This window comes from Oncorhynchus mykiss, chromosome 12, assembly GCF_057628025.1.
Source record: "Oncorhynchus mykiss isolate SJ-2025 chromosome 12, ASM5762802v1, whole genome shotgun sequence".
Taxonomy (NCBI): Eukaryota; Metazoa; Chordata; class Actinopteri; order Salmoniformes; family Salmonidae; genus Oncorhynchus; species Oncorhynchus mykiss.
In genome coordinates, this window is record NC_143033.1 from 8,936,724 (window position 1) to 8,950,105 (window position 13,382).

General features: G+C 43.7%; 2 protein-coding genes across 7 annotated transcripts in view; one reads left to right on the forward strand and one right to left on the reverse strand.

The window, feature by feature from the left end:
* The first annotated feature begins 1,503 nt into the window (after window positions 1-1,503).
* On the forward strand, window positions 1,504-4,916 carry LOC110536916 (tubulin alpha chain). Of its 2 annotated transcripts, XM_090191630.1 has the most exons (5): window positions 1,504-2,356; window positions 2,458-2,511; window positions 2,778-3,000; window positions 3,516-3,664; window positions 3,870-4,916. In XM_090191630.1, exons 2-5 carry the CDS (start codon window positions 2,509-2,511, stop codon window positions 4,845-4,847), a joined length of 1,353 nt encoding a protein of 450 aa, XP_090047756.1. In that variant the 5' UTR covers window positions 1,504-2,356; window positions 2,458-2,508; the 3' UTR covers window positions 4,848-4,916. The 2 variants fall into 2 exon arrangements, with proteins under 2 accessions (XP_090047756.1, XP_036792712.1); XM_036936817.2 differs by lacking the exon at window positions 1,504-2,356 and having other exon boundaries at window positions 2,375-2,511.
* Window positions 4,917-5,363: 447 nt separating this feature from the next.
* Window positions 5,364-13,382, reverse strand: part of ptpn13 (protein tyrosine phosphatase non-receptor type 13) — a 166,280-nt gene continuing 158,261 nt past the window's right edge. For all 5 annotated transcript variants that reach the window (XM_090191624.1, XM_090191627.1, XM_090191626.1 and 2 more), the window contains 8 exons: window positions 8,663-8,718; window positions 8,455-8,552; window positions 8,062-8,210; window positions 7,547-7,637; window positions 6,640-6,977; window positions 6,212-6,427; window positions 6,036-6,098; window positions 5,364-5,939 (listed from right to left, as the gene is read on the reverse strand). In XM_090191624.1, the coding sequence (XP_090047750.1) occupies window positions 5,862-5,939; window positions 6,036-6,098; window positions 6,212-6,427; window positions 6,640-6,977; window positions 7,547-7,637; window positions 8,062-8,210; window positions 8,455-8,552; window positions 8,663-8,718 (1,089 nt within the window). In that variant the 3' untranslated portion in view covers window positions 5,364-5,861. The remainder of the gene's footprint in view (window positions 5,940-6,035; window positions 6,099-6,211; window positions 6,428-6,639; window positions 6,978-7,546; window positions 7,638-8,061; window positions 8,211-8,454; window positions 8,553-8,662; window positions 8,719-13,382) is intronic.

Genomic DNA, 13,382 nt, shown 5'->3' on the forward strand with positions numbered 1-13,382 from the left:
CACTAAATACTGCAAAAAATGTGGCAAAGAAATGTAGCTTTTGTCCTGAATACAAAGTGTTATGTTTGGGGTGTCACTGAGTATATCTCTTCATATTTTCAAGCATGATGGTGGCTGTATCATGTTTTGGGTTTGGGAGTTATTTTAGGATTTAAAGAAACAGAAAAGAGCCAAGTCCAGGCATAATTCTAGAGGAAAACCTGGTTCAGTCTGCTTTCCAACAGACACTGGGAGACAAACTCAACTTTCAGGAGGACAATAACCTAAAACACAAAGCCAAATATACACTGAGTGTACAAAAAATAAGGAACACCTTCCTAATATTGAGCTGCATCCCTTTTGCTCTCAGAACAGCATCAATTCGTCAAGGCATGGACTCTACGAGGTGTCTAAAGAGTTCCACAGGGATGCTGGCCCATGTTGACGCCAATGCTTCCTAAAGTTGTGTTAAGATGGCTGGATGTCCCTTGGTTGACAGTGGTGGTGGTTGTGGCAAAGCCAGAAAGCTGAGGATAATGTTGTTTTGGCTGCAAGTGAGCCAAATGAAAATCCGGAAGTGCCTTAACCAACAAAACATGCAGTCGGTGGAATTAATGAATACCATTTCTATTTATCGATCTTGCTAGCGCCTTCCTGATACAAATGAGAGAACAGCTCACTGTGACCAAGTTATTCACCCTAGCGTTGTTGGTTAGGCTGTTTTCGTGCTGTTTGATGACTGAAGTTTTGCTAACGTTTACTGACACTGGTCATATTCAACGCGTGGTGCGGGTTTGACAATTCATCAGTAATTCTTTGCTCTGGCACACTCAGACGAGGGTGCTCTGAAATAGGAGTAGATAGCCAGAGTGAATTTATAAACAAACCCTTTGTGACTTAACTAGTGACAACCATGATTATTCCTGTTCACAAAGAGCTATAGCTACCAGAGAGGAAGAGAAGGAGAGAGGCCCAACTCTGCGAAAAATCTCTCCCTCCAGCAGGTGGAATTTTTGCAATTTTCCACCCACCAAATTAAAAGTTTTGTATAGAGGTCAATGAGTGTCGGATTTGGTTAACAACAACAAATAAATGGCTTATTTGCTATTTATGTAATGCTTAAGTTGTTATGAGTGTAATGATTTAAATTAGGGCACCTGGCATCCTGGCAACTTCGAGAATTAATATATCAGTTGTACCTGGTCGTTACTACGTACCAATTTGTTCACTAAACCATGTTCAAATGTCTGTTTGTGAACACACTTCTATGTTAAATAAATACATAGTATTCAGATTTTTGTTTTTTTACAGAAATGAAAATAGACTGCAGTTCCGCTTTTTGCCACAAGGCGCCAGGAGTACCTCATGATGTAAACAGTCTCTAGAGCAGCAGCTCCACGGTGACCGAGCTGACGTTGATCATCGATGAATCCGGGTCTAGAAGGCACCAATGTAACCGGTGCTGTACCGCCCCGCGGTGTGTGATTGAGATTAAAAACGTGGACTTCGGAGATCAGGTTGTTTTATTGGATGAGATTTCTCGCTCCTGAATCCCACAGATCTAGCCACAGTTCACACAGACAATACTTTAGCTAGCTAGTAGCCACATGTTGCATTTAAAACGTTAATATCATCCTAAAAAGTACAATTCCAATAGCACATTGACAATACCATCCACTTATGAGTAAACTCTAAATATACAACATTATTCATGAACAAAACACTGTGTATGACTTTGTGCTTAAAGGAATCTTAAGTTGTCTGAAGACGACAGAAACATCGTTCCTACCTCTCCCAGTGCATCACAATGACTTGAGCATGCAGGAAAACCGTAAGAAGGCGCTCCTGGATGCAGTAATGCATAATAACAAATCAACACGCTATATTTAAGCAATAAGGCCCGAGGGGGAGTGATATATGGCCAATAAACAACGGCTAAGGGCTGTTCTTGCGGAGTGCTAGGACACAGCCCTTTGCCTTTTGGTATATCGGCCATAAATTACAACCCCCCGAGGTGCCTTATTGCTATTATAAACTGGTTACCAACGTAACTAGAGCGGTACAAATAAATATTTTGTTGGTCTGACATTCCACAGCTTTCAGTCAATCAGCATTCAGGCCTCAAATCATCCGTCTAACAGTGGTTCAAATATATGAACCACTGTTAGACGTGCAGATTCAGAAACATGTAGTTAGATTTGTATTGTCTTTAACAAAATTAAAATAAACTTTTAAATTGAACATTTACCTCATCATCATAAAACATACACGACCCCTTGGTCAATGGTCAAAGGTCATTTGAAAAGCCACACCTACTACACCTCACCCTGAAACCATATAAACTGGCCCATGAAGCAGACTGCCATTGTGTTCAAAGGTAAGTGAGTGAGTGTGTTTGGAGTTCAACATGTAGCCTAGCCTATGATACTTTACTTACATCAATTTGATATGTAAACGCTTGTGGTGGAACTGTTTCAGGTTTCATTAATTCCTCAAGAAGGCCATCTATTCTACATAACTGCAGGAAAAATGGTGAGTTATTTTTAATTCAACATGACTGCTTTGTGTTTTTTTTTTCATCTCTGAAGTTGTGCTTTCCTGTGCTAATTTCCTGTATTTTGTTCATATAGAATGTACATTCAGGATAAATGAGAACTGATAATGAGTTGTGAGATTTGTTGGAGGTGACAGTTTCTTCTCTCAGCTTTGTAATGTCAAGATTTATGATTGCTGGGCTCAGCCCCCCCCCCCCCCCTTTTATAAATTATTGATCGACTAAAGAGTGTTTTTCTTGACAGAGGGAGTGCATTTCCGTCCACATCGGCCAAGCAGGAGTCCAGATGGGCAATGCATGCTGGGAGTTGTATTGTCTGGAGCATGGCTTCCAGCCAGATGGGACCATCCATGCGAACACTGCTCCTCAATTGACTGACTCATCGTTTGGCACCTTCTTCAGTGAGACTGGGGCTGGGAAATATGTTCCCAGGGCCATCTTCTTAGATCTGGAGCCTACTGTTGTGGGTGAGGACGAGGAAGCTTGTATAATGGTTTGCCCTAACCTGGTCCCAGATCTGTTTATACCAATTCCTATCAACATGCTGACAACAGCTTTTGCCAAAACAGAACTGTTTGCTCTGACTTCTGCTACAAACTACACTAACTTAAATGTTAGTGTGCAGGTTTTTCCCTTTTGAATTTAGAGGTTTTGCTGCTACCAATTTGAGTTGAACATGCCAATTCTCTTGTGTTAATGAATGACCATAGGAGTTGGTAAAACCACACAAACTCATGAGACCAGGCTATGACTGCCTGATATGGAAAACAATTAATTCTACAATGAGCCTAGTATGTGGCCCTTGTGTAGTACTGAAAATATAATTGGTATGTCAACTTTGTTTTCAGAATGATAAGCAAGCATTTCAGTTTAAAACCAGTTGTATTTGGTGCATGTGACATTGATTTTTGTAGATGAGATCAGGAATGGCTGTTCTGTGGTATGACATTGTGTTCATATGTATGTCCATGATTTGTTGTAGATGAGATCAGGAATGGCCACTACCGTCAGCTGTATCACCCTGAACAACTCATCAGTGGCAAGGAAGACGCTGCCAATAACTACGCTCGTGGCCATTACACCATCGGCAAGGAGATCGTGGACTCTGTCATGGACAGGATGCGCAAAATGGTGCGCTGCTGAATGATTAAAGGGCCACTGCTGTTTACCATCCAGTTTAGATCATTTAAATTGACATCATTGACTGGTTAGCTTGGCTCAACTTTATCATAACCCCAAAAAATAAGATTGTTTTACTGCTGAATGTTTAGTTGATAATCTTTCAAAGCTCCAACATTCGGTGAATTACTAATGATCCCATGTCTTCTGTTGTCAGGCTGACCAATGCACTGGACTACAAGGGTTCCTCATCTTCCATAGTTTTGGAGGAGGGACCGGCTCTGGTTTTACTTCCTTGTTGATGGAACGCCTGTCTGTGGATTACGGCAAGAAATCCAAACTAGAATTCTCAGTCTACCCTGCTCCCCAGGTGTCCACAGCAGTGGTGGAGCCCTACAACTCCATCCTGACCACCCACACCACCCTGGAGCACTCGGACTGCTCTTTCATGGTGGACAACGAGGCCATCTTTGACATCTGCAAGCGTAACCTGGGAGTGGAGCGGCCATCTTACACCAACCTGAACCGCCTCATCGCCCAGATTGTCTCCTCCATCACAGCCTCCCTGCGCTTCGATGGAGCTCTCAACGTAGACCTGACAGAGTTCCAGACCAACCTTGTGCCTTACCCCCGTATCCACTTTCCCCTGGTCACCTATGCCCCCATCATCTCAGCAGAAAAGGCCTACCACGAGCAGCTCTCTGTCCCCGAGATCACCAACGCCTGCTTTGAGCCGGCTAACCAGATGGTGAAGTGTGATCCCAGACGCGGCAAGTACATGGCCTGCTGCTTGCTGTACCGCGGCGACGTGGTTCCCAAAGATGTCAACGCAGCCATCGCCAGCATCAAGACCCGGCGCAGCATCCAGTTTGTAGATTGGTGCCCCACTGGGTTCAAGGTGGGGATCAACTACCAACCCCCTACGGCGGTTCCTGGAGGAGACCAGGCCAAGGTCCAGAGGGCTGTATGTATGCTGAGTAACACCACAGCCATCGCTGAGGCCTGGAGTCGTCTGGACCACAAGTTTGACCTGATGTATGCCAAGAGAGCCTTCGTGCACTGGTACGTTGGTGAGGGCATGGAGGAGGGAGAGTTCTCTGAGGCCAGAGAGGACATGGCTGCTCTGGAGAAGGACTATGAGGAGGTGGGGGCCGACTCTGGGGACGCCTGTGAGGATGAGGAGGATGAATACTAAATATGTTAATCCTGTTCTCTTAAAGGAACTTGTCCAAAGCAATTTTCAATAAAAACCAAATGCATTTGAGTTCTTGTCTTTATGTATTACTCAGTTTACAGTATCAGACTCTAGCTCTGTGGAGGATGTTCTCTGGAACAATTTACTTATGAAAACCATTGACTTTTGGTGCAACTAAAGTGCATTAGACCCAATTCTCTTGAATGACTAAACCCTCTACCCCATTGATCTGCAGATCACTAACTTGTATCATTTGGCTAATCTGATACATGAGGTTTTCAGAACTCTTACTGCTCCCTACAAAGCGGAAGGTTGCAGTAAATCGAGGCCCAGAAGTGCAAGCCAACTTAATTCCACTTCACCCCCAGACCAGCATGTGGGGAAACACTGATTGGCTAGGTAGGGGGCACAGCCGGAGATTAGGGACTGATGCATTAAGGCCATTGTAATTTTAACTAGGCAGGTGAATGAAGTGCATAGCAAAGGCCAATAGCATTTAAATAAAGTACCAAAATGTAAATTTCACTTTTATTTACAAATTGCAATTTTTCAAAAGACATATGTACACTAATTTCCTTTAACACTGGCAGCAAATACTGTCGTATTCTGTCAAGGCAACTTCCAGCATCAAAATATGAATTTATTAACTTTCAGATATTTCATAAGCCAATCTATAAAAAAAAAAATTGCTTTCATGTAGATAAGATGGGAACATCAACTGTATTCTTGTGTATACATTAAGAGAAGGGGTAGCAGCTACAGAGGTAGAGGTCAAGCAAACATATATACAGACTCCTGTGAGGGACTACTTTCCCCAGACACAGATCAAGCCTAGTCGTGGACTAAAAAAACATGTTAAATGGAGATTCTCTATTGAAAGTACCAGTAAATCCAAGACTAGGCTTGATCTGTGTTCGGGACACAATCCCAGACTGTTTTAAGGCGTTGGTTGAGCAGTGGTTTGTAAATCCACTGCTTGGTTCTGTGCTGTGTGTGGGACTTTCGTAAAAGTTGCTATCCTGAGATTTTCTCCTCAGCTTGAAGACATCGGAGCACATATAAGATGACTTGATAGCAGAAGATGTATTGTTCCTGTGTGGAATAAACAATGATTATGTATATTATTATTAATGCAGAAAGAGCATGTACATTACAGACTCTTTAAAGGGACCAACATGTAGTTGTTACCTCCGTTTGTACCATTCCTTGTCTCTGCAGCCTCATGTTACGTACCACATCTGAAATATCAAACTGAAAACAGTAGTGCGTGTTAAAATATCATCTCTCAAACAGGAAAAAATGTGCTTGGACCTTTTTTTAAGCATAAAAAAAAAAAGAAGCTATTGTCTTGTCACCATACTTACATCAGCATCTTTACTGATGAGGCCGAGAACCACGTCTACGCAGATGAGAGTTCCGGATCGGCCAATCCCTGCACTGCAGTGCGTGATGATGGGTCCTGATTGGTGGATGTGCCTCATGTAGGATATGAACGTCAACAGCTGCTCAGGCTGCGAGGGCGTGCCGTGGTCTGGCCAACCGGTGTAGTTCAGGTGGGTGACGCGTTGAATTTCTTCAGTCTAGAACCGGAGGGATAGGATCGTTATCTGAAGCTCTGAATACAGAGTACCCAAATTATTTTGTTTCTATTGGTTTAACCTTATTATTACATTTACTTGGTAATAAAGTAAAATTCTAGAAAAATGAAATCCCTTCACGGTTAAGTATGGAGTCCTGCAAGGCTCTGTTCTGGGGCTCCTGTCCTTATAACCTACTGTATACTTAATCTCACCTGGATATCTTTGACCTCAATGAGACGGATAACAAAGTTGTCCAGGTGCTGATCTTTGACCAAGGTGATCTGCAGCCTCTCGTCCACCATCTCAGCCGTCCGCGGGGTGTCAGGCCAGTACCGTTGACATTTGACCTTTCCCCCTTCCACTTCCTGGGTCATCATAGCAATGACATTAGATTTCTGCTCCCAGATCATCTGCCAGAAGTCACCCAGAGTGGTGGGTAGGGGTCCTTGACAAGCAATGAACATGAAGTTCTCATCTTTCACTGGCATGTTGATAAAGTTGGCATTAATGTAGCCACCATTTTTACCCAGGATCACTCTGGTGGTATCGACTGGAGAAACAAGAGAACACAGGAGAAGCTTTGATTAAGTTTGTTATATACTGCACTGGGCTTAAGTGGAGGCTGTTGTGGGGAGGACGGCTCATAATAAATGGCTGGAAAGGAATGGTATCAAATTATATATTTGATCCTATTCTACTCATTCCGCTCCAACCATTACCACGAGCCCGTCCTTCCCAATTAAGGTGCCACCAACCTCCTGTGCTGGGCTATTATTGAAGTAGATAGAGGAATATTGACACGTATAATCTGCACCATTCCCAGGTAAAACACTTCAGCGATAATGTGGTGTTTTCGTTGCGACATTCTATCTACAGCGATAATGCGGTGTTTTCGTTGCGATAATGCGGTGTTTTCGTTGCGATAATGTGGTGTTTTCGTTGCGACATTCTATCTACAGCGATAATGTGGTGTTTTCGTTGCAACATTCTATCTACAGCGATAATGTGGAGTTTTCGTTGCGACATTCTATCTACAGCGATAATGTGGTGTTTTCGTTGCAACATTCTATCTACAGCGATAATGTGGAGTTTTCGTTGCGACATTCTATCTACACTTACAAGGGACAATGTTCTTATAACGATTCTTCTTCTTGTTTTCCTTCGTCTGACCAATCAGACAGTCGTCCAGCGGCTGTAGATTCTGCAGATTCTTTTGGAGAGAGAAGAAGAAATAAGTAACTTTACAGATTTTCAAGAAAACAAAATGTTCTGTATTATAGTGATGTCATGTATTTTGTTTAAATGTAATTTTGAATGTAATAAAAACACAGACCAGCGCCAGACAAAAAGCTTCAGCGCTACATACTATGGAACCAAGAGGGGATAAAGTTGAGGCTGTTTAATGTAGAGCTGGGGTGTGAAACTCATTCCATGGAGGGCCTAGTGTCTGCAGCCCCCCCCCCCTTTCAATTAAGCCCTAGACAACCAGGTGAAGAGATATCCTTACTAATTAGTGACCTTAATTCATCAAGTACAAGGGAGGAGTGAAAACCGGCAGACACTCGGCCCTCCGTGGAATGAGTTTGACACCAGATGTGAGGTTTCTATACTAGATCAGACAGACAAGTTCGTACCTCAAACTCCTGCAAAGGGATCTTCTGTTCGAGCAGACCCCTCAGCATACGCACCACAGTGTTGAGTTTGGCCCCAGTGTATTGTCCATCAGGGACCACCTTCACCAGGGGCAGAGAGGTCAGCTCATCCTCTGTAATGATGGGCTTATCTGGGGGGAGGGGAGGAGAATGTTGAGACGCAGCTAACCAGAGACTCAGATAACCAGAGACGCAGCTAACCACTCACAAAAGAAAATCCATTCAATTGCATATGTTTTGGAAGAGGATATTCAAAATCGGCAGAACCAAAGGTCAATCAAGGTTAGGCAATGAAATTGGTGATGTTGAGACGTTGGGTGCGGCGTTCACGCTCAAAGTCAATTTCCAGTTAATATTCTCTATAGATGGGCTTACCGTCAGTGAATTTGGAGTTGATGTTCTCTATAGGCAGCTCGTCACTCCCCCAGGTAATCTCATCCTCTTCTGGAAGCTCTGACGTCATCTGCAGGTAGCTGGGAAGGAACATACGATATGAGATTTAAAAAAAATATATACAAAAAAATACAAAAATGTCCTCTGGTGACATTCAGTCACACTATTCTGGAGCCCCCCCCCCCCTTACCTTTCATTTAGTGGGTCATCTACACTTTCTTCTTTCCAGTCGGCTTTCCGGGAGGTCTGGAATTCCACACACACAACACAGAAACAGATGAAGCTGTGTTTTGACCCTCCAGGACTGTAAATTGTCTCTGGCCCCCTCCCAGTTAGGGGGAGTGATGAGCTCTACAGCAGAGTCTCTCAACTCAATCGCTGGTTGAAAACTGTTTTCTGCCCCTCCCAAAAGATAGAATTTGTAGATAATTGGCCCTCTTTCTGGGACTCACCCACAAACAGGACCAAGCCTGGCCTGTTGAGGAGTGACGGACTCCATCCTAGCTGGAGGGGTGCTCTCATCTTATCTACCAACATAGACAGGGCTCAAACTCCTCTAGCTCCACAATGAAATAGGGTGCAGGCCAGGCAGTAGTGAAGTCTGCCACTAGCACAGTCAGTGTAGTCAGCTCAGCTATCCCCATTGAGACTGTCTGTGCCTCGACCTAGGTTGGGCAAAACTAAACATGGTGGTGTTCGCCTTAGCAATCTCACTGGAATAAAGACCTCCTCCATTCCTGCCATTATTGAAAGAGATAGTGATACTTCACATCTCAAAATAGGGCCATTCAATGTTAGATCCCTTACTTCAAAGGCAGTAATAGTCAATTAAATAATCACTGATCATAATCTTGATGTGATTGGCCTGACTGAAACACGGCTTAAGCCTGATGAATTTACTGTGTTAAATGAGGCCTCGCCTCCTGGCTACACTAGTGACCATATTCCCTGTGCATCCCGCAAAGGCGGAGGTGTTGCTAACATTTACGATAGCAAATTTCAATTTACACAAAAAAAAAAAAGAATGTTTGTCTTTTGAGCTTCTAATCATGAAATATATGCAGCCTACTCAATCACTTTTTATAGCTACTGTTTACAGGCCTCCTGGGCCATGTACAGCGTTCCTATCGGACCTTGTGGTCATAGCAGATAATATTCAAATTTTTGGTGATTTCAATATTCACACGGAAAAGTCCACAGACCCACTCCAAAAGGCTTTCGGAGCCATCATCGACTCAGTGGGTTTTGTCCAACATGTCTCTGAACCTACTCACTGTCACAGTCATACTCTGGACCTAGTTTTGTCCCATGGAATAAATGTTGTGGATCATAATGTTTTTCCTCATAATCCTGGACTATCGGACCACCAATTTATTACGTTTGCAATCGCAACAAATAATCTGCTCAGACCCCAGCCAACCAAGGAGCATCAAAAGTCGTGCTATAAATTCTCAGACAACACAAAGATTCCTTGATGCCCTTCCAGACTCCCTCTGCCTACCAAAGGATGTCAGAGGACAAAAATCAGTTAACCACCTAACTGAGGAACTCAATTTAACCTTGCGCAATACCCTAGATGCAGATGCACCCCTAAAACTAAAAATATTTGTCATAAGAAACTAGCTCCCTGGTACACAGAAAATACCCAAGCTCTGAAGCAAACTTCCAGAAAATTGGAACGGAAATGGCGCCACACCAAACTGGAAGTCTTCCGACTAGCTTGGAAGACAGTACCGTGCAGTATCGAAGAGCCCTTACTGCTGCTCGATCATCCTATTTTTCCAACTTAATTGAGGAAAATAAGAACAATCCGAAATTCCTTTTTGATTCTGTCACAAAGCTAACTAAAAAGCAGCATTCCCAAGGAGAGGATGGCTTTCACTTCAGCAGTAATAAATTCATGAACTTCTTTGAGGAAAAGATTATGATTATTAGAAAGCAAATTACGGACTCCTCTTTAAATCTGCGTATTCCTTCAAAGCTCAGTTGTCCTGACTCTGCACAACTCTGCCAGGACCTAGGATCAAGAGAGCCACTCAAGTGTTTTAGTACTATATCTCTTGACACAATGATGAAAATAATAATGGTCTCCAAACCTTCAAGCTGCCTACTGGAACCTATTCCAACTAAACTACTGAAAGAGCTGCTTCCTGTGCCTGGCCCTCCTATGGTGAACATAATAAACGGCTCTCTATCCACCGGATGTGTACCAAACTCACTAAAAGTGGCAGTAATAAAGCCTCTTGAAAAAGCCAAACCATGACCCAGAAAATATAAAAAACTATCGGCCTATATCGAATCTTCCACTCCTCTCAAAAATTTTAGAAAAAGCTGTTGCGCAGCAACTCACTGCCTTCCTGAAGACAAACAATGTATACGAAATGCTTCAGTCTGGTTTTAGACCCCATCATAGCACTGAGACTGCACTTGTGAAGGTGGTAAATGACCTTTTAAATGGTGTCAGACCGAGGCTCTGCATCTGTCCTTGTGCTCCTAGACCTTAGTGCTGCTTTTGATACCATCGATCACCACATTATTTTGGAGAGATTGGAAACCCAAATTGGTTTACAAGGACAAGTTCTGGCCTGGTTTAAATCTTATCTGTCAGAAAGATATCAGTTTGTCTCTGTGAATGGTTTGTCCTCTGACAAATCAACTGTACATTTCAGTGTTCAAGGTTCCATTTTAGGACCACTATTGTTTTCACTCTATATTTTACCTCTTGGGGATGTAATTCGAAAACACAATGTTAACTTTCACTGCTATGCGGATGAGACACAGCTGTACAGTTCAATGAAACATGGTGAAGCCCCAAAATTGCCCTTGCTATAAGCCTGTGTTTCAGACATAAGGAAGTGGATGGCTGCAAACTTTCTACTTTTAAACTCGGACAAAACAGAGATGCTTGTTCTAGGTCCCAAGAAACAAAGAGATATTCTGTTGAATCTGACAATTAATCTTAATGGTTGTACAGTCGTCTCAAATAAAACTGAAGGACCTCGGCGTTACTCTGGACCCTGATCTCTCTTTTGACGAACATGTCAAGACTGGTTCAAGGACAGCTTTTTCCCATCTACATAACATTGCAAAATTTAGAAACTTTCTGTCCAAAAATGCAGAAAAATGTATCCATGCTTTTGTTACTTCAAGGTTACACTACTGCAATGCTCTACTTTCCGGATACCCGGATAAAGCACTAAATAAACTTCAGTTAGTGCTAAATACGGCTGCTAGAATCCTGACTAGAACCAAAACATTTGATCATATTACTTCAGTGCTAACCTCCCTACACTGGCTTCCTGTTAAGGCAATGGCTGATTTCAAGGTTTTACTCCTAACCTACAAAGCATTACATGGGCTTGCTCCTACCTATCTTTCTGATTTGGTCCTGCCGTACATACCTACACGTGACCTACAAGACGCAGGCCTCCTAATTGTCGCAGGCCTCCTAATTTCTAAGCAAACAGCTGGAGGCAGGGCTTTCTCCTATAGAGCTCCATTTTTATGGAATGGTCTGCCTATCCATGTGAGAGACGCAGACTCGGTCTCAACCTTTAAGTCTTTATTGAAGACTCATCTCTTCAGTAGGTCCTATGATTGAGTGTAGTCTGGCCCAGGAGTGTGAAGGTGAACGGAAAGGCTCTGGAGCAACGAACTGCCCTTGCTGTCTCTGCCTGGTCGGTTGCCCTCTCTCCACTGGGATTCTCTGCCTCTAACCCTATTACAGGGGCTGAGTCACTGGCTTACTGGTGCTCTTCCATGCAGTCCCTAGGAGGGGTGCGTCACTTGAGTGGGTTGAGTCACTGACGTGATCTTCCTGTCTGGGTTGGCGCCCCCCCTTCGGTTGTGCCGTGGCGGAGATCTTTGTGGGCTATACTCGGCCTTGTCTCAGGATGGTAAGTTGGTGGTTGAAGATATCCTTCTAGTGGTGTGGGGGCTGTGTTTTGGCAAAATGGGTGGGGTTATATCCTGCCTGTTTGGCCCCGTCTGGGGGTATCATCGTATGGGACCACAGTGTCTCCTGACCCCTCCTGTCTCAGCTTCCAGTATTTATGCTGCAGTAGTTTGTGTCGGGGGGCTAGGGTCAGTCTGTTATATCTGGAGTACTTCTCCTGTCTTATCCGGTGTCCTGTGTGAATTTATGTATGCTCTCTCTAATTCTCTCTCTCTTTCTTTCTTTCTCTCTCTCGGAGGACCTGAGCCTTAGGACCATGCCTAAGGACTACCTGGCATGATGACTCCTTGCTGTCCCCAGTCCACCTGGCCGTGCTGCTGCTCCAGTTTCAACTGTTCTGCCTACGTCTATGGAACCCTGACCTGTTCACCGGATGTGCTACCTGTCCCAGACCTGCTGTTTTCAACTCTCTAGAGACAGCAGGAGTGGTAGATACTCTTAATGATCGGCTATGAAAAGCCAACTGACATTTACTCCTGAGGTGCTGACTTGCTGCAACCTCGACAACTACTGTGATTATTATTATTTGACCATGCTGGTCATTTATAAACATTTGAACATCTTGGCCATGTTCTGTTATAATCTCCACCCGACACAGCCAGAAGAGGACTGGCCACCCCTCATAGCCTGGTTCCTCATAGCTAGGTTTCTTCCTAGGTTTTGGCCTTTCTAGGGAGTTTTTCCTAGCCACCATGCTTCTACACCTGCATTGCTTGCTGTTTGGGGTTTTAGGCTGGGTTTCTGTACAGCACTTTGAGATATCAGCTGATGTAAGAAGGGCTATATAAATAAATTTGATTTGATTTGTAGTTGAATAGCCCTGCCTTAGAGGCACATCCTCCCCAGAGTATGTACCCACCTCAGGAGAGTCCTCTGGTAGAGAGGGACCATCATAGTATGTACCCACCTCAGGAGAGTCCTCTAGTAGAGAGGAACCATCACAGTATGTACCCAC